The 19,643-nt window shown below is 64.5% G+C and overlaps 1 protein-coding gene across 4 annotated transcripts; it reads left to right on the top strand.

Moving 5' to 3' along the window:
- Window positions 1-165: 165 nt before the first annotated feature.
- RNF44 (ring finger protein 44) lies at window positions 166-19,184 on the top strand. 4 transcript variants are annotated; one of them, XM_042790165.1, is made up of 11 exons: window positions 166-328; window positions 12,769-12,949; window positions 13,298-13,514; window positions 14,032-14,199; window positions 14,385-14,561; window positions 14,757-14,918; window positions 14,996-15,120; window positions 15,267-15,354; window positions 15,507-15,628; window positions 15,725-15,824; window positions 16,074-19,184. In XM_042790165.1, the coding sequence occupies exons 2-11, from the start codon at window positions 12,843-12,845 to the stop codon at window positions 16,134-16,136; spliced, it is 1,329 nt and encodes a 442-aa protein (XP_042646099.1). In that variant the 5' UTR covers window positions 166-328; window positions 12,769-12,842; the 3' UTR covers window positions 16,137-19,184. The 4 variants fall into 4 exon arrangements, with proteins under 4 accessions (XP_042646099.1, XP_042646101.1, XP_042646103.1 ...); XM_042790167.1 differs by lacking the exon at window positions 166-328 and adding an exon at window positions 9,672-9,740; XM_042790169.1 differs by lacking the exon at window positions 166-328 and having other exon boundaries at window positions 12,845-12,949; window positions 13,395-13,514.
- Window positions 19,185-19,643: the final 459 nt, after the last annotated feature.

Raw genomic sequence — 19,643 nt, 5'->3', positions numbered from 1 at the left:
TTCTGGTGCGCTGCCACTTGGGGCGCTACGGCCGGAGCGCCCCGCCGCGCGGGTTTGGGTGGCGCCGCTCTTAGGCGCAGTACGGCGGGAGGGGAGCGGGCGCGCCCATCGGCGCGGCGCGGGGGGGGGCGGGCGGCGCGGCCGGCTCCATCGGAGCGGCAGGCGCGGGGGCGCCATGAGGCGGGGCTGAGGCCGGGCCGAGGCCGGAGCGGGAGCGGCACCGGGAGGGATACCGAGCCCGGCGGGCCCGGCCGCCGCGCCATGCGAGCGGGCTGAGCGGCGGGGCAGGGCCGGGGCAGGCAGCGAGCGGCCCAGTGGCGCGCCTCCGGTAGGTTAACGGGGCGCGGCGGTCCGACGGGCCCGGGCTGCGCGGGGTAGGGCCGGTGCACCGGGGGCGGGCGGGACCGGTGCACCGGGAAGAGGCGGCGGGCAGGGCCTGGGGCTTGGGGGAGGAGGTCGGTAGAGCCGGGGCGGGGGGGGGGGAGGGCAGGGCCCGGTGCGAGGCGGGCGGATGCACGGTGCAGCGAAGCCTAGTGCGACGGGCGAAGGAGCGAGCGGGGCCCGGTGCGCCGTGGCTCGGAGGGGGCGGATGGCCGGGGCGGGGGGCACCGGGGCCGAGCGCAGGGCTCGGTGCGCGGGTGTGGCGGCTGCGTGGGGCACTGGGGCTCGGTGGCCGTAAAGGGCAGCAGGGCCCGGTGCACCGGCAGCAGCGCGCCGGTGGGAGGAGCCCCCGGTTCTCGGGGGGGGGGGGGGGAAGGGGGAAGGGGGGGGTGTCTGCGGCCGAGGATGCCCGGAGCACCGGGGAGGGCGGTGGAACCGGAGCCCTGCCGCCCCTCGGGGCCTCGTCGGCAGAGCGGGGGCTGCCCTGAGCCTGCCCCGGCCGTAGCCCCTTCTCGGCGGGGTTCCCGTGTCCTTGGGCGGGCGTGAGCCGGTGGCTCCAGCCGGGGCTGGTTCCGTGTCCCCTGACTCGCTGGACGCCCCGGGATGCTCCGTCCGCCGCTGCCAGAGCCCCTGGGCCCCGCTGCCTGGCCCGGGGTCGGTGAGCAGGGCCTGGCTGGGGGCAAGCCCCGGGCGTGTGAGAGGGGATGAGAAGGGAAGTGGTGAAACTCTTCAGAAAGTTCTAAGTGGGGAAGCGGGAGGAAACAAATGAGCCCCAAATTACAGGGCGGAGGCGGTGACACCCGTGGGACAGGCCATGCCGCGACCCTGCGGTGTGTGTGCTGGCAACGTGGGCTGCGTGCGGGGTGGGTGGGCAGTGCTGCCCCACAGAGAACGTGTGGGACTGTGCGCTGCGGGCAGCTGGGATGTGCTCCGGGGATTGCTTTCACGGGAAGGAGCTGACCCCCGTGGGCAGCCTGCAGCCGGGCGGGTGCTGTCCCTCCGTGCAGGGACGGCCCCTCTTCCCACGACCACAGCCCAGTTTTGCACCGGCATCTCATCTGCAAGCTCCGCGCCGGTCCTGTGCTCCGGCACCGCTGGCTGCGCGTGTCTGCAGCTCCTGGAGCTTGTCCCCACGCTCGCCTCCTCGCTGTCCCGTGTCGCTGCCTCGCTCGGGCCCTCTGCCACCTGCACCCATTTTGGCTCTGCTGCCGGCTCTGGCTTCCCAGGACCCCGAGTCCCCCCGTGCCCCGGGGAGATGCGCAGGGCAGAGCCCGGGGGGACGGGCCGGTCCCCGAGGCCAGGAGCCCCCAGGAGGAGGAGCGGGCGCCGGCCTCGCCGGCTGTCGGAGGGGAGCAGGCTGCGTCTGATGTCACTGCGGTGCATGGTGGGTAATTATGCACGTTGCAATGAAAATAATAAGGCCGGCTCCATAGCGGTGTCTAAAAATACTGCTAATGCGGAGTGCCTGCCGGGTGCCTTTGTTTGTCACCTTTGGGTGTTTGCTTTGAGGCTGGCTGGGCAGTGGGAGCCACGCTCTGCGGCGCCATGCCCCCAAGGGCATTGGGTTTGGTTTGGCAGGTGAACTGCAGCCCCCCCATGCCCCTCCATGGTGAGGCAGGAGCCACCTGGGTGCGTTTGGGAGGCTCCAGTGTCACACTCCCCCCTGCACAGCCACGCAAGGAGTTGCAGTAGGGTCTTGGGGCTTTGTCCTTCCCAGTCTTGCCTGGAGCCAGGCGCTCTGACTGGTGGCTATTCTGTGTCCCAGCAACCTGCCCTGGTGTCCCCTGGCAGGTACTGGTGTGCTGGCCTGCCTGCAGGTGGGTTGCTGGAGGTCGGGGTTCGGTGTGGTCTGTCCGTCGCCGGCATTGTGGGGCTGAGGCAAAGCTTGCTGGGGCTGCCGGGCCTTTCCCCCAGGACTGCCTCTGCACCGTGTCCTGGCACCAGCAGGACGAGGACTGTGGCATCTTGCTGTTTTCTAACTGGGCAAAGGTGGGAGGGAAGGATGTGTGTCTGGAGCCGGGGGGAAATGGTGTCATGGGTGCTGTCCCAGGGTGCTGACCTCTGCTCCGTGGGCAGGCGGGAGCTCTGCCCATCCACTGTCTGTGCAGCTTTCGCTGCTGCCGTGGCCCCTCCATCTGCTGCCAGGAGCTGGTAGATCCCCGCTGCAGCGGAGGGAGAGGCTTGCAGGGCTGGTGAGAGCCATCTGGAGCCCCGGCTGCTCCAGCCATCGGCCTGGCCCGCCGGCGGGGGGAAGGCGGCCTGTGGCAGGGCAGGAAATGGTGAGCCTGTGCGCTCAGGTCTCCGCAACGAGTGTCTTCCGCTTTGTGTGCAGGGACGTCAGAGCGGTGGCGGCTGCTCTGGGTTCCCAGTTGATGCTTGCGGAGGGCTCCGACTCCAGCCGTCGGCCACGAGAGCTGAGCCTGGTCCCTCTTCACCTTGGAGAGAGAGGAGAGGCGTCACCCCGCCTGCTTTGCCTTGAGGGTCACAGCTGCATTTTTAGGGCCCTGTGCTGGGCTCTTCCTTCACTAGAAGGAGAGAATCGCCGCTGCCTCTGCTCTTGCCAGGTGCTAACTCTGACCTCTGAAGCCATAAATGGCCGTGATGTTCCCCTGAGTGGTGAAACACGCCGTCCCTGCCTGCTGTGCTGTGTGTCTCCCCTTTGGTGAGCGAGGAACAAAGAACAGGGAGAGGAGACTGCGAATCCCCATTGATTTGCACCATGGAAGCTGCCCACTGTGTGTTTTGCATCTGCCTGCCTGGGACCAGGGCTCTGCAAGGGGAATTGATCAAGCTGTAAAACCCAGAGCCAGCTAATGAAATAGGGACTATAGATTTTTATTTTAAATGGAAGAGAGTTTAGGGGAGATTTAATTATCCCTGGTTTATGGACCTGTTAGAGGAATGAAATAACAGCCAGCAGGTAGGGCCCGGGCTTCAGTTCGCAGCACTTCTTTCAGGTGTCTGCAGAGCTGGGGAAGTCCTGCCACCCCAGGGCAGTGGTGGGGAGTGAAGCAAAGTGGCTCGGAGCGGAGCAGGATGTGGCGAAGTCCTGCTTTTCCTGCCAAGTGTCCCTGCTTCCCCAGTGGGAGTAGCTGTGCTGAAATAGCATTGAAGCTGGCCCTGGGGAGGTGGGCCCCCAGCCTGAAGAGGGGCTGGTGTAAGAAGAGCTCTGCTTATCCCTGGGGCTTGGTGTGGGCCTGTTCTCGCGCTGGTGGACATCAGAGGGTTTGGGAGCCCTGTGCTTGCTGGGCTGTCTCCTTCCAGGTGTTGTTTCCTCGGGGCCATGGGCACTGAGCTCTCGCTGAAGCCTGTGTACCTGCGCAGAGCGTGTGGGGTTTGTAAATGAGAGCTGCAGAGCGCTGGGATTTGCTGGGCTTAGCTGTGTGTCGGACACAAGCTGTAACGCTGTCACTACAGCCACTCCTACTGTGTGCATCCACCTCACCGTCACGTGAGGCCAGCCGCGGGGCACGGCTGGGGAGGTGGTGGCTGGGCAGCTGGCGGCAAGTGCTGCTGGATTTTGGCAGAAAAGCATGGAGCTTTTGGATGGTTTGGGTTTTTCACCTCTGAATTGAGGAGGTGGTGCACGGTGTTTTCCCACCATCCCTTGGCTCCTTGCTCTGGGCGAGCTGAAGAAACGTGGTTTGTCACCTGCCCTGTGTAGGTAGATGGTTGGCCAAGGGGTTTGTGTACCCACCAGGCAGGCACAGTCCATGAGGTGCCAGTCTGATGTGTCCAGAGGCTGCTAAAATGTCCAAGGAAGCTGCTGGTGCTGGGGAGCCCTCCCAGAGGCACTCTGACGTTGGCATGGGAGGAATTTGGCAGAGCCAGGCCCTGAGCCCTGTGGTCATGGAGCTACACGAGGACGTTGCATGGCTCCCAGGGACAGGGCTGTACTGGAGGGGAGCAGTGTGTACCTGTGCTGTTAGCTCGCAAGGGTGCTGGGAGAAGTCAGACTGCCAACTCTGGGCAGCAGAGCTGCCCCAGGGTGCTTATCCTTTCCTTTGCCCTTGCACCTGCAAGTCTTCAGCCTTTCAGGGCAGGAGCCATTTCCTGGAGGGCACGAGCAGCCCAGGGAGGCCTGTGTCCAATACAGGATGTCTGGCTTTTCTGGAGTGGGGTGGCTTGGGAGGACTCCCCGCTTCGCTGCGTGCATGACAGAAGGCAAGGCGAGCAGCATCCCCAGCAAGCAGCGCTTGTGACAAGCCTTGGGAATATTATTTTCCAGCTGCAGCCTGGTCCCTGGAGACCTGGCCTCACTGGCTGCAGATCTATAGCTGACTACCCTGGAAAGCAGGATAAGGGATTTCAGCTCAACCGTGCAAAGCAGAGGATGGGCCTGCGATGCTGTGTGTTAGGAGCTGTTTCCTCTTGGGTGAGCCTGTGTCGTGGTGACCCAGGGCTCCAGCACCTCTCACTATCACTCTCGGGAAGGGAGGGCCTGTGCTCTGGTCCTTCCACCCCCTAGCCTGGCAGCGCTCAGCTGCAGTACCCTCTGGCAGGTTGTCTTTTCCCTGCTGTGCTGCTGCCTCCCTGGCTGTGTTTGCATTTTGAGCCGCGTGTCTTAGTTGCTTTTCTCTCCATGCCTGTGCTTTGGGAAAGTGGTGAACAATAAAAATCCGCCGGCGAGAGCTGTAGCAGAGGTCAGCCAGCTCCTGTGCCCCAGGCTCCTCTGTTGTCACCGGACAGTCGTGCCTTGTGCACAGGGGCTGTCAGCTTGGAATTCATGTTTTTGCTCTTAAAATCATCTCTAGGCACTGGTGTGGGGTTCTCTGTGAGTGATGAACTGGAGAGGTATTGCGGCGAGCCTCCTTTGCACTTAAGGCAGTGGACACTGCCTGTTTTGGTGCAACTTGTAAGTGGCCTTTTGGCAAATTTTAAATCAAGGACAAAAGAGGGTAAATGATTGCTGAAAATCGTGAATTTCTCTGAGCTTCTTTCTGAAAATGATCATTGCAGGTTGTCTTTATCCCTGCAGGCTTCTTAAAATGCAGAACAAAACACCCAATCCAACTTCCTGACTGTCACTAGTGCTTTCAAGAGTCTCTTCGTTTTGCTGAGTGGTAACAAAATTGCTCTTTGCTGTCCACCTGCTTCTGGCTCTGCTCGTATCCTTTTGCTGGAGCCACGACACCAGACGCTGCTGCTCTGCCTGAGCCCAGCCGGCGGAGCAGTGGGGAGGGTGTCTGGAGCCCAGCCCCTCCTGCCCTTGGCCGCTCGCTTGGCAAATGCTATTAACACTGTCCACAGCGTGTAGAGAGCGGGCTGGATGCTTGTGGAGAGGTGGCAGGTGAGCTGGGGACTCCCAGGGTCACTGTGTGGGGATGGGGGCTGAATCCATTGCTCCCTGGCTGGCTCTGCCCAAGGAGAGGTTAGGTCTGTTTTAGGAAAGAGCTGTCTGAAAGGAGAACTAAAATGTGAAGGGCAGAGGAGTACGGAGTCCTGAACCACAGTACCTCATGGTAGGAAGAAATGGGAGGACCGGAGAGGCTGCCCAGGCAGCAGGTTGGGGACAGACATGGCAGCATTCGCTCTTGTCCCCCCACTCATGTGCAACTGAGCTGCAGAACCGGCTGCTGCAGGACGCCAAGACAGACAGAGGTGAGCGTGGTTCAACGTGCTTCTGTCTGGGGAGAAGAGTCCACCCAGGAGAGTGGAGAACACAACCCATTGCTTGATGCCGCTGAGCTACAGAGGTATCCGAGCTGGACGCGGCTGCTGCACCAGCAGCCTTTTGGTCATGCAATTCAGGTCATGCCGGTTTCCAGGGCAAATGAAGGAAGGTGGAGATATCTCTGCAGATTATTTACCCTGTCCTGAGGAAATGAAAGCTTGTGCAAGCTTACTGTTTATTTGCGAATCTTCTCCTCTCTGCTTTGAACTTGCTGGATGCTGTCAGTTGTGGTAGGTGTCAGGTGTGGTAGCTGTCTCAAAGGTCTTGGCTTGCTACAGGCTCTGGCTCTTGGAGAGGAAGATGCTGCTAGTTCTCCCTCTGCAGTGCAGCTCAGCCTTGCTATTAGACATCAGAGAATCCACGTGGGAGAGATCGACAGGAAACCGGGCGTTATCAGTTCCGCTGCCTGTGCAGCTACTTGCTCTTCATGTCAGCATCCTCCACGTGTGTGTGGCTGGAGGCGTTTGACGGGAGTGCTGTCAGTCCGGGGGTGGGAGTGGGTGGCGTGTGATCGCGGCAGAGGCGTCCTGCCTCCGCTGCCAGCGAACTCGGCTCCACCGGCGTGTGTGGAGCGGGGAGGGAGCTCCTCACCCCCGTCTCTTCAGCGGAGAAACGCTTCACCTTGCGGTAGCTGCTGGGGTGTCCCATGTCCCCAGATGCTTCTGTTGGGCCTTGGGTAGGGTGGGGACACTCCCGCTGCGCTGCCCCCCCTCTGCAGCCTGGTTGCTTCAGGGTGCTTGGTGCTGGTTTCTTCCTACTTCTTTTCCAGGCACTGGGAAGGGGAGAGAAGGTTCTGAGGCTTCTTCCTCTCCCTGGACTTGAGGAGAGGCCAGGGGGAGCGTGGAGGCGAGCTGCTGGCACGCTGGGTGCTGGGGAGAGGACAGGGAAGAGTGTACCTCCAGTGGGAGATGTGCTCACACCACTCAAATCACCCCGGCTAATCCTGTGACAGACCTGACCTATATATGGGGTGAGGGAGGCAGCACGTCTGCGGCAGCAGATGGTGTCTTCAGGAGCTTGGGCAGGCTTCGGTTCTGCTGGCCCCTGGCTTTTGTAAGGGAGAGGATGGGCTGCGTGTTGGCTGAAGAGCAGCTGGGTTCAGCCTGAGAAGCTCCCGCAGGTAGAGAGCTTTCTAAGGTTGCTGCCTGGCATGGGGGGTTCTGCTCACCTGGGGTGTCACAGGTCTCGGTGGCTGGACTGGGGAGCCCTTGTCCTGGCCCAGAAGCACTGACCAGTGCTGCGGTCCGCAGCCAGCCTTGCTGTAGCATCGGAGGGGCATCGCTTGGGCTCCTCACGTGGCTCGTCCAGGCAGGGCTCCCGGACCTGGGGCAGCATGATGTTTGGTGGCCGTGTGTGTGGCTGTGTTCCTGAGACGACGCGGGGCAGGCGTGGGCTGAGCTGCTCCCACATGCTCTAACCCTGTGGCTGGACGTGCGGTGCCCCGTCTCTGTGGGCACTGGCTGGGCAGGCTCGGCACAGCCGTGCTCCGCGTGGCTGGACCCGGCTCTGCCACAGGAACTGTTCAGAATGGCTGGGCAGGGAGCACGAGCAGCGCCTCGCCGGCGAGCTGTGCTCCATTGATGGCTTCTCCTGACGCCGTCCTGAGGACATCGATAGCTGCTGGCCACGGGGGAGCTGGTGATGCTGGGTCGGGAGGGAGTCTGCATGGATATCCACCACCTGTGACCTCTGCCGGTGCACTGCCCAGGATCAGACAATGTCCTGGCTGCCCTGTAAAGGTGCGGTGGTGCCTCTGCCCGCAAATAGTGGCAAGGTCAAAGTGCAGGGTGCTGTTTTCCTCCTCTTCCCTCTAGTCCCCAGTTCTTGAAGCAAAGAGGCGAGAGTGGATCAGACCTTGAGGATGATCGCTCAGGTCTGGGCCTTTGGCTGTTTCCTCATGGGGTGCTTGTCTGAGCATGAGTCTGACCCTATCACAGGTCTGCCCCGTGCTCTGCTATGCTGCTTTCCTGTCTGGTGTGTCCCCTACTGTGGGGACAGAAGCAGTTGGCTGTGGTGCTGTTGACGGTCGTGGCAAAGGGAGCTTGCCCCAGGATGCTCCATGTCCCGGGGAATCCTCAAGGCTGTTGTGGTTCCTCCTGTGTGCCTGGATTTGGGGTGAGGAGGTGAGAGCTGACGGACCGGCCTGGAGGGGGCTGGGATGGGGCAAGACTGACTCCTGACTGCTCATCGCAGTGATGAGCCTACTGAATCGTTAAACCGTTGCCACTGATCTGAGGTTTTCTTTAAAAGGGGTGATGTTACAAATTAATTAGCTCCCTTTTGGTTGTTAGCACTTTAAAGCCTGGCTGTCAGGGGAGGGCTGGTTTATAAGCATTACATCAGGGCTGCCGGCTGGCTCGCTCGCCTACCTGGGAATTTCTAAGTGTGCGTTGTAACCCGGGGAAGTTTGGCTTGGATGCAGCATCTGCCTTTCAGCAAAGCTGCGGTGATGTGCTCTCTGGAGCACAGGGGTTTGGCTGGCGCTGAACGGTGCTGCCAGGGGCGTGCGGAGATCCGGCAGCACAGCCCCTCGGTGTGCAGCTCCTGGTGACTTGCTGGGCTGACCTGCAGGTGTGCAGGGGATGCTCCGAGGAGTTCCTTGTTTAATCGAGAGGACAAGCAGCTTTTCTGAAGCAAAAGGGGCTTTTTCTGGTGCCTGGAAATTCGAGCTGGGTAGAGATGCCCTGGGAGAGCTGCGTGGCTGGCCGGCTGCCGGTGCAGGCGAGGGCTGGATGTGCTGAGCAGGAGGGGAGCAGCTTCTCCGTCCTCCTGTCCCAGCGCAGGAGGGTGTCAGGGAGCCGAGCTCCTGCCTTCACCTTCCCCCGCCCGCCGGGCCTTTTCCGCCCGCCCGGCAGCAGGAGCATGGCGGCATGGGGCGGGCTGGCCAGCAACGCCCGGGCCGACGGAGCTGCCAGCCCGGTGGGCCGGGAGCGGTGGCGGGCTGGCGGCAGCGGGCACAGCAGCAGGTAAAGGTGCCACCTCGGAGCCGCGGTGCCCGTCGCAGCGGGGTGAAGCGGCGCGGCTGGTACCGGGGCCGGGAAGGTCTCGGCCGGGCCAGGCCGCTCCCCGGACGAGGCCCCGTTGCCAAGGGCCCCCCTTCTCCGTGGAAACCGTTGCTAGGACACCGCCTCCCCGGTGCGGGGGGGGGGGGTGGGGGGGGGGGGGGCCCGGCGCTGCCCCGCGTGGCGGCCCGGCTCCGCGCCTCCAAGATGGCTGCGGAGCGTGACACGCCTGGTCACGTGGGGCGCGCGCGCGCGCCGCGCCTTCCCCCCCCCCCAACCCTCTCCCCCCCCCCCCCCCCGCCAGCCGCGCGCGCCCCCGAGGCCTCCCCGAGTGTTGTGACTCGGTCCGGTGCGTCCCGCCGCCGGTTCTTAAAGGGGCAGGCACACCCCCGTGCACACCTCCCCCCCCCCGCCCCGGGCCCGGCGGCGACTGCCCCGGCCAACCGCGGCTGCTCCGCAGCCCCGTGCCGCGGAAAACAAAAGAGGCACCGGAAACAGCGGCGGCGGGGAGGGGGCCGGCCCGGCGGGGGGCGGGAGGCGGGAGGGAGGGAGGGAGGGAGGGCCGGCGGCGGGCGGGCGGGCGGGGGGGCAGGCCCGGGCCCGGCGTCGGCGAACAAAGAGCGGCGGGAGGGGGCGGGGGCGCCGCAGCGACACCGGAGCGGCGGCCCAGGCCATCGGTGCAGGTAGGTGCGGGGAGGGGGGGGGAGGCTGGGGCGGGGTGGGGCCGGCCGCTCCCCCCCGCCCCCCCCCTCCGGACCCCCGGCGGTACCTGCCCCGGGCGGCGGCGGCGGGGCCCGGCGGCCGCCTTTGTTATTGCTTTTGTTTGGCGCCGAGCACATGGCCCCGGAGCGGCCGCTCTTAAAGCCACAGCTCCGCGCCCGGCACCGGCACCGGCGGGGCTCCGCTGCTGCGGCGGAGGGCGCGGGCTGCCGGCCGGGCGGTGCACCCGTGTGTGTGTGTGTGTGTGTGCAGGCTGGGGTGCTGCAAGGCGGGGTGTCCCGCCGGGGTGCTCCAGGATATGCCGCTCGCCCCGCTGTGTCCGCCGTCCCGGTGATCCCGGGGGCCGCGCTCTGATTTGGAGTCGGCGGGGCGGCCTTCCGAAAAGGGGCTGCCGGTGCGGCAGGGCCAGCCGTAACCCCCCGCTCCCGGGGGGGAGTTGGCGGGCGTTCGCGTGGGAACGACGGGGAGCGGGTTGCAGCGTGGCGGGGGTGAGGGGGAGCTCGGTGTGCTGGGACGGAGCCGGCAGCGGGTGGCACCGGGGTGGCGGGACCCCCGGGGAGGCGGTGGCGGGGCGGGCGGCTCCCCCGGCAGCCCCGGAGCCCGGCTCTGCCCGAGCAGATGGCACCGGGCGTGAGCGCTGGCGCGCTGCTAACTTTGTTCTCGGCGGGGCCCGGGAGCCGCCTCTCCCTCCGCCTTACCGAGGGGCTGCGGGGCCGGGGGTCGCCTTTGCACCGGGGCTGCGGTGGCCTCCGCGGGGTCACGGTGACCCTGCCCGGCTGAGGGGCGGGGGAGGGAGCCGGGTGTGCCCTCCTGGGACAGGAGGATGGGTGCCTTGGGGGGGTGCTGGTTGTGGGAGGGTGGGGGGCCGTGCCAGCCCCGTGCCCCTTGGCTGCCCCCATCCCAGTGAGTCGGGGATGTCCTTGGGGTGCCGTCCTGGGAGCCCTGGGGGTCCCGGGAACAAGCCAGCCCCTGCATGGCTTCAGTGTCCCTCTGCGGAGGCGCTCCCTGTCCCCAAGCCCATCGCTGCTGTGTCTGGTCTGGAAGGTGCCCGCCGGGTCACCAAGGACCTTTTGTACCATGTGTGCTGGGAGCGGGGGTGTGGAGCTGGAAGCGGTGACACCTCAGGGAGGCTCCTGGGGAGCGGGGTTAAACCTGGGCCACCACTGCGTCCTGGCCACCAGCCCACTGGAGGGGCACCCAGCACCTGGGCAGAGCGCCGGGGGCGGCATAAAACACCCACGGGGCAAACCCCCATCCTTGAGCGTGGCCCTTTCCCTGTCGGTAGCTGCAGACAGGCTCCTGGTGGACTCAGCCTGTGTCTTTTGGGTTTTTTAGTTTTGTGGTTTTTTTGTTTTTTTTTTTTTTTTTTTTTTCCCCCCAAACCAAAGAAAATTGCTTTCAGCTTCCCAAATGGTATGATAGCTGGGGGTGAGGGGAAAAAGAGACCCGTGCGTGGCACAGGGCTCGCCCAGGTGACTTCCTGCCGTGGTTTGCGATGCCTGTCACCCAGGCATGACATTGCAGCTTCTCCCAGCTGGGGTGAGACCCCCCCAACACCCCCCTACCCCAAGGCTCCTCCTGGGGCTGAGCAGCACTTCCCGGGCTCGGGGTGCCCTCGCTGGCCCCAACATGCCTCTGCCAGGGGCACTGAGGAGGAGGAGGTAGGGCTGAAGAAGGAGCTGCTTTGGGAGGAGGGCACACCACCAGCCTGCAGGCAAGCTGGATTTAGGGGCCCGTGGGGTGCAGTACCCAGGCCGTGGCAGCTCCCACTTGCTGGCCGTGGCTGTGGAGGCCGAGGGCGGCTGGCAGGGGGGGTCTGCTGGGCAGGGAGGGGGGCGGGTTGGACATGAGGGGAGCCAAGGGGAAGCGCTTTTGGGGCTGGGGGAACTGGAGCCTGGGGAGGTGCAACCCTACATGCAGATGTCTCCTCTGTGCAGTGCCAAGCTTCAGTGGGGCTGGGAGGGCCGAAATGTGGGGCAGGAGGGGGGCTCTGGCATGGGGACACCAGCCAGGCTGGGTGCAGGGAGGCGGCGGGGTGGGTGATGGGGCAGGGCCTGGGGCCGTGTTCCCATTGACCCCCCTTCCTGTGGGGGAGCAGAGCTGCGGGCTCAGCTTCAGCCGCAGCCCATTCCTGACCCCCCCACACTCCATGGGGACATGTGTCTGTGCCCCGTGTGCGACAGGGAGTTGACATGCACAGGCTGAGCCAGAGAAGGGCTGTGAGCCCTGCTGTCCCCGCTTCCAGCCCCCTGTGCCTGTCGCTGGGGCGGCAGTGTCAGTCCAGAGTAGGACGAGCAGGAGCCCAGCAAGAGAGAGCAGCCCCTAGAGCAGACCTGGAGCTGTCTTGGCGAAGGACACGCTGGAAACCCCCCCACACCACAGTTCAGGCTCCCCGTCAGCCGGCGAGCAGCCTGGGACGCTGCCGCAGCCCACAGGGCCCTTTGCTGCTTGCTTTTCTCTGTGCCAAAAACAAGTGCTTCTCTCTCATTCAGTGTCCGTGTCTTGCATGGGGGGGTGGCTCTGGCCACACAGTGGAAGGACAGTAACTGGGGGGTGGGGTGGGTGGGCTCTTTCTAGTTTCCCCCTTACCCCCCTCAGGTCTACGTCCAGCCCCAGGTGATAGGGTGGGCACAGGTCTAGTCCCGGAGCGGCAAGAGCTCCAGCCATTGGCATTTTCATCCCTGCAGGGAGGGAGCAGCAGGCTGAGCCGTGCTGGGACAGTGGTGCTGGGGTGGCTCAGAGTCACCAGGGTGGGTGGCTGGGCTCCCAGCGTGGAGGGGATGTGGGCAGGAGCCAGGTGAACTGCAGCCCTTCCCTGCAGTATGTCTGCGGGCGCAGTGGTTGCCCCAGCCTCGCCTCGTCTCTCCTCCCTTCCTGCTCCCACAGCAGGCAGTGGGAGAGCGGGCTGGGGTGGTGCTGGGGCGTGGGGAGGCTTTGGGGCTGGTGCAGCCCTGGGGATTGGGGTGCCGTGACCTGCTGTCCTTCTCGCAGGATCCAAGGTGCTGGTGTCTCACCCTGCCTGGAACCTGAGGTCCCGTGTGCCCATCCGCCTCCCGACGTCACCAATGCGACCATGGGAACTGGCAGTGAATAGGCGGCCACCCTCTGCCCCTTTCAACCAGCGCCGTTTCTCGGGGGGACCCTGCAGCAGCCCCGACCACCTCCGGCGAAGGTATGGGGTGCAGGGCGGTGCAGAGCCCTGTTGCTCATGGTGTGTGGGGACATGGGGCCAGTTCCGTGGGCCTGCTGGGGCAAGGCACTGACTCCTGGGGGGGGTTTGTGGGGAGATGATAGCGCAGGGAAGCATGTCCACCTGGCCTGGCTGATGGGTCCCTGGGGAGTCAGGGGCCCCTTTTGTGCTGAGGACAGTGGTGGGGAGGGGGCACATGGAGGGTAAGCAGAGGAACCGGCTCTGGAGTTCCCCAGCCAGCCAGGGAGCCTGGGCTGGCACCGACTTGTCTGCAGCCACCCTGCCTGGGGGTCACTCCTGCTCTGTTTCTCTCCTGCCGTGGCCCCGCAGCCCCCCTGCCAGGCGTCAGTGGGGACGACGCGACCGACCTCTGGCAACCCTGCTGGGCCAGGATGAGCCCCAGCTGCACCCTGCCTTCCCCCAGCAGCCGCACATCCCTGTAGATGAGCCCCGCTCCTACGCTCTCCCCAGCACGCCGCCACGAATGCTTCACCCAGCCGCTCACCCGCCCCACCAGAACCCATTCATGGTGGATCTGCATGACCAGGTAGGTGCTGCAGCCCCCAGCCCCAGTCCTAAGAGTGACCCTATGGTGGCCCCGGCCTGATGTCTGGGGCAGCGGTCCCAAGACATGTCCCTGGGTCCCCTCTGTCCAGTCGCTTGCTGCTGGGACCACCCAGCCCTGATTCTGCCAGTGCTGTTGTCGTCTGAGCACTGAACCCCTGGGGTCCCCCTGCCAGCTTGCGTGTGCCCGGGGTGGTCCCTGCTCCCAGGGGCTAGGGACAGTCCCCTCATAGGGTTGTTCGTGCCACAGCTGTCACCATCGTCCCTGGTGGCGGTGCTGGGTTGGAGGCCATGCTAGCCTGTCCATGGGGAGCAAAGAGGGATCCAGACCCCACCTCCAACCCAGCCTGCACTCAGGCTCCCTACTCTGGCCACACCAGTGGAACAGAGGTGGTTGTGTCCCAGTGCCGGGTGCTCAGTGCCCTGCTGCCACCCTGCCGGGATGGGGACAGCTCAGCCAGGGCTGTACCCTGACCGTGCCCTCGGCGCCTTGTCCTTAGGTGCACCAGGGACCTGTCCCTCTCTCCTACACGGTTACCACCGTCACGACACAAGGCTTCCCCATCCACGCCGGCCAGCACATCCCTGGGTGCAGCACCCAGCAGCTCCCAGCATGCTCAGTGATGTTCAGCGGACAGCACTACCCGCTCTGCTGCCTCCCGCCCCCGGTGAGTCACAGCGGGGGGACACCCACAGGGGACACCTGGGGACAGACGGGGCCGTGGATGCCTGGAGGTCGCGTGGATACCCAAGCCCACCAGAGTGCAAGTTTCTTGGGGGCATAGGGTCTGTTGGAGGCCCAGGGAAGGGGGCAGGGGTGGGTGTCTGACTCGTTTCTCTCTTTCCCCCACAGCTGATCCAGGCATGCGCGATGCAACAGCTCCCCGTCTCCTACCAGACATTCCCCCCCATCATCTCCAGCGACCATTACATCCTGCACCCGCCCCCGCCGCCAGTGCCCCCCCACCAGCCGCCCCACATGGCCCCCCTGGGGCAGTTTGTACCTCTCCAAGCCCAGCACCCACGCATGGTGAGTTGGGGTGGGGGTACAGGTTGGGGACACAACATAGCCCAAAGAAGGTCACCATGAGGTCTTGTCCTTCTGCAGCCCCTGTGGGTCTGAGCTGGGGTTGATAGGTGGGATGCCCAGGGCGCCTCTGTCCTGCTAGCGTTAGGGGGTTGTAATATGGGATTGCCTCTCCCAGCCTAACTGTTTCCCCCGCAGCCTCTGCAGAGGATAGACAATGACGTGGACCTGCGAGGGGAGCAGCACCCCATTGCGGGCTTCACGTACCCCCCGTCCCACCATGCTCCCACGCTGTCCCCCTCCGTGCCGTTGCATTACCTCCCCCATGACCCGCTGCACCAAGAACTGCCATTTGGCGTGGTGAGTTCCCGTACTGTGGAGGGGTGGGGGGGTGCCACGGGGCAGGCCTGGCTCTGACGCCCCGTCTCTCCCTGCAGCCATACCCCCACATGATGCCCCGGAGGCTGAACACCCAGCGGTACCGGCTGCAGCAGGCGCTGCCCCCGCCGCCGCCCCCTCCGCCACCCCCTCCGTACTACCCAAGCTTCCTGCCCTATTTCCTGTGAGTACTGGCGAGGGGACGTGATGATGATGGGATGCAGGGAGCAGGGGTGGCACTGCAGACGGGGGACAGGGACGGCAGGGTGCCAGGGGGGAGTTTGGGGTTTCAGGCCCCACGCTGACCGCCCTGTCCTTCCCACCCACCAGCTCTATGCTTCCTGTGTCGCCGACGGCCGTGGGGCCCACGATCAGCCTAGACCTGGACGTGGATGATGTAGAGATGGAGAATTACGAGGTGCGTCAGCTCTGCTTGCCTGTGGGGTGATGGGGAGGGGGGAGCCGGGGAGGGGTTTTGGGGGATCTCTCTGCTAAGGTGGGGAGAGCCTGGAAGGGTGTGCTGTGCCGGGGCGTGAGCCGAGCTGAGCCGGCATTTGTGTCTCCCTCCAGGCGCTGCTGAACCTGGCCGAGCGGCTGGGGGAGGCCAAGCCACGGGGACTCACCAAAGCAGACATCGAGCACCTCCCATCCTACCGCTTCAACCCTGAGAGCCACCAGTCTGAGCAGACCCTGTGAGTGAGCCCAGAGCGTGGATGGGGGGCACACGGGGGGTGCCAGGGGCCGTGACCGCGCCGTGGTGGGACCTTGCTAACAGCTGCCTCCCCCAGGTGCGTCGTGTGCTTCAGCGACTTTGAGGCCCGGCAGCTTCTTCGCGTCCTGCCCTGCAACCACGAGTTCCACGCCAAGTGTGTCGACAAATGGTTAAAGGTACTTCCCGTGCCTGTGCCTGCTGCAGGGAGCAGGGCGGCTTCCTGGGGTGCTGCGGGTGCGGGGCGCTGCCTTCGGGGTGGCCTCGGCGCCACGCAACACGGGATGCGCTGGGAGCCGGGGCCAAGCACCGTGCTGGGCTGGTTCGGGTGCTCCTGGGATGTGGCACGCTGCGGGGTGCTTCCAGCCCGTGGTGGAGGGGTGCAGCTGGGTGCCCACTCACTTGCCTTTGCTTCTCTTTGCCCGTAGGCGAATCGCACGTGCCCCATCTGCCGGGCGGACGCGTCGGAGGTGCAGCGGGAGGCGGACTGAGGCTGGCGGGCGCTGTGCCGCACAATTCGCTAGAGGACGAGGACGCCGGGCCAGGGGCGGGGGCTGCTGCCCGCTGCTAGGGCCTGACCCTGCGCTTACCCCCCCTCCCCAAAGCCTCTCCTCGGATGTGGTGAGCATTGAGCAGTCCGGGCTCCCGGCCAGCCCTCCTCCTCCCCGCCAGGGCACGGACTCGGCCAGACGCCTGCCCGCTGCGCTCCCAGGGCCCCGAATCATGTTGTGCTGGAGGCGGGAGGCGCGTGGCCGTGCCCTCCGCGCTCCAAAGACGCTGTTGTTGCTCCATCACTTTCCAGGTCTTTGTACTCTGCTAGGGAATTAGTGTTTGTTCCCTTTGTCACTTTTTTTTTTTTTTTTTTTTTTTTTTTTTCATGGTAGGTTTTTCCCCCCACCCCACCTCCCCGTTTCCTTTTCCGTCGCGTTTTTTGGTTCCGTGGCCATTTGACTCAGTGGCGCGCAGGCGGCTCCTCCCCTCGGCGTTGCTCATGGAGGATGCGGGGAGGAGAGAGGAGGGAGCGCTGCAGGTTTGATGCCGGCGGCACCCCGAGCCGGAGCGCCGGGCCGGCCCCGGGGGCAGCCGGAGGAGGTGGCCGGTGGAGCGCGGCCAAGGTGGGACACCAGCAACCCCGCGGCGTGGCTGGGACAGGAACGCCTCTGTCCCCGCTCCCGCACGCAGCCCGGCACGGCCCCTCTCCTGCCTCGGCTGCCCTGGGGAGCCCCGGAGGGTTATGGCTGCTTGGGGTCTTTTCCCGGTGGGAGGATGGTGCTGGTGCAGCCCCAGCCGCTCTCCCCGTTCGTTCCCCTATGCCCAGCCGCTGCAGCTCCCGGGGCCGGGCCGTGCGGTGTCCCACGGGGCAGCCAGACCTGGGGCGGGTGGGGGTGACGGACGGACGCCCCATCCCTGTCCCCGTGGGAGTGCGGTGTCCCCCCGGCGTGCTGCACGGCTCCAGCTGTCGTTTCTCCATCCCGCTGCCGTAAATCAAAAATCGCTCCGCGTCCCTGTCCTGCTGGCTGGGCGGCACGACGCGGTGCCCCTGGCCGGTGGGCAGCAGTGGGGGGGGGGGGAGGCCGGCCGGGCTGCAGCGGGTGCCCCCCGGCCCCCAGAGCGGGGTGGGGAGGGGGGGATTTTATCCATAACCTTGTGGTGTATTTTCAGTGCTACCCCTGCCCCGGCTGGCGTGGGGGGAGCTGTGAGCAGCCCCCCTGCCGCTGTATCCCCCTCCTTGCCTGCGCAGGGCCGGGGTGGGGGGGGGGGGGAGAAGCCGCCGCCGGGCTCCGGCAATCCCGCGTGGCCATTGTTTTGCATGATTAATTAGCGAGGAGGGTAACGGGAGGGTGGCGGCGAGAGGACCGCCGTCCCCTCGCGGCGCGCGTTGCCGACGCCTGGGAGCCTCCGAGCGGACGCCAGCCCTATGTAAATGTTCACAAATATGCATGCATGTCTGACCAGCTTGGAACGTGGTCTTGGCTACGTCTAGCCGGCTGTGGGGTGAGGGGGGGTGGGGAGAGGGGTTTTTGTGCTCAGCTGATACTGCCATGCACTGTACTGCACATGTCCGCAACGCCACAGCAGGACCGTGAGACTTTCAGGGCCGTCCCCCCTCCGCGGGGTCTGCGCCCCCTCCAAGCGGGAGGTGGTGGTATGTTGGGGGGGGGGGGGGGGGTCGCCCGCGGCGGTGGCATGTGCGAGGGGGGACTGGGTGGGGGGGGGCTGCTCCCTGCGGGGCGGGGGGCAGGTGGCGGGGCTGGCCCCTGGCAGCGGCCCTGGCCGCCATGCTGGGGCTGGCTTCGAGGCGAGGGCGCCACGCCCGGCAGGTGGGTGGGCGGGGTGGCACGCCTTGCGCTGCCACGCCATAGGTCCAGAGGGGTGGTGCCAATCACTTGGGTGGCTGAGGTAGGCCTGCTCCCGATTGGCTGGGGGAGGGGGGGGTGTTGGGTGGGGGTGGGCTGCGCACTGCCTCTGCCAACCAGCAGGCCTCTCCCAGCATGCTGGTGGGCGGGCCCTGGTCTCCCCTCAGCCAGTCAGGCGCGGGGGGGCAGCGAGTGGCATGTCGCGATTGGCTGGCTCCCCCTTGCCTCCTTTTCCCGGCCTCGCGGTGCGAAGCGTCGAGGCCGAGGGCCCCGGCCCGGCGCCACTGGCTCCACTGTGGCGCGGGCGCCGGCACCGCTGGGCTCGGTGCCCCTTGGGCAGGACCCCGGCCCCCTCCCTGTCCCTCGCTCAGTGACAGATAACCAAAGGAGTCCCTGTGCTGCGCGGCGGCGGCGGCCTCGCGCCCCCGGAGACACCCCCCCACCCCCTCCCCTCCCGCCCTTGCGGTGCCCAGGGAGCCAGGAAAGCCTTACGGTCCTTTGACGGCGACTCGAAAGCTCACAGCTCGTGTGCTGCAGAATTTATTCCAATGAGCAGCTAAAAGTATCATTTAAAAAAAAAAATAACAAAAAGAAAAAATTACAAAAAAAATACTAAAAAACAATTATTTAGGGTGTTTGTGATTGCTGACTGCGCTGTAGATACCACTGTTTACCAATGATTTCCTGTGGTGGGATAGTGGACTGTTTACTGTTCTATTATACCAGTCCCCGGGCCCTCCAGTGGGACCCCCGCGGCTCCCCGGAAGGTGCTAGGACGTGTGTTCTGTGTTAGAAAGTTTTTATATATATATATATATATATAAATATATATATATAATTTTTTTTGCTCTGTTACTTGCACATTTTACAGTTACCTCATTTTTCCCATGTATGTATTTGAAAAAAGGCTAATATATAGAAAAGAAAGGTTCTTAAAGCTCTAAAAGTGTTTGTTTTTTTTCCATTCCATTGGAATCATATTGGTTTTGTAGCATTTAACATAACTAGTATGTTGTATTATATATATGTGTATTATACTGATTGAAATTTTTAACAGATTTGTACTTTTTTTAAAATGAAAGTTGCTAGTTCTGCTTGACCAAGTAGTGCAATCATTATTTTTTTTAATGTTGTGGCTGATTTTGAGAGGGATATTCACTAATAAATGTATGATGTATACCAGCGCGCTGTGCCCCGGCTCTTGTCTCAGTGCGGGCAGGTGGGGGCTTGAGGGTGACTGAGGCCGGGCTAACGCTCGGCTCAGGGGTGAGGGGGGGGAAGGAGGGTGCAGCTGCAGGACAAGCCCCAGAGAAGGGGCTTGGAGACCAGGAGAGCCCAAGGGTGGAAGCAAGAGGTGCCTCTGCCTGGGGGGATGCCTGGGGGGATGCCTGGGCCAGCACAGCTTCCCAGGGGGCTCTGGCGATCCCCGGGGGCAGCCTCCACCTCTTACAGGAACATGCCCGCCCAGGGGAGAGGGGGCCATCCCTGCCCTCCCCGGGGTGGGTGGGAGACCAGCCTGGCCACAGAGGACCTCACAGCCCCGGGCTGGGCATTCCAAGCTCAGAGCAGAGACAGGCACCGGGCCTGTGGAAGGAGAGGAGCTCCAGCACCCTGAGGCTAGGAGCAAGGTTGGTGCTCCGC

The sequence above is a fragment of the Tyto alba genome, unplaced genomic scaffold, assembly GCF_018691265.1.
Source record: "Tyto alba isolate M040663 unplaced genomic scaffold, T.alba_DEE_v4.0 Super-Scaffold_17, whole genome shotgun sequence".
Taxonomy (NCBI): domain Eukaryota; kingdom Metazoa; phylum Chordata; class Aves; order Strigiformes; family Tytonidae; genus Tyto; species Tyto alba.
This window is presented reverse-complemented; position numbering and strand designations above follow the sequence as displayed.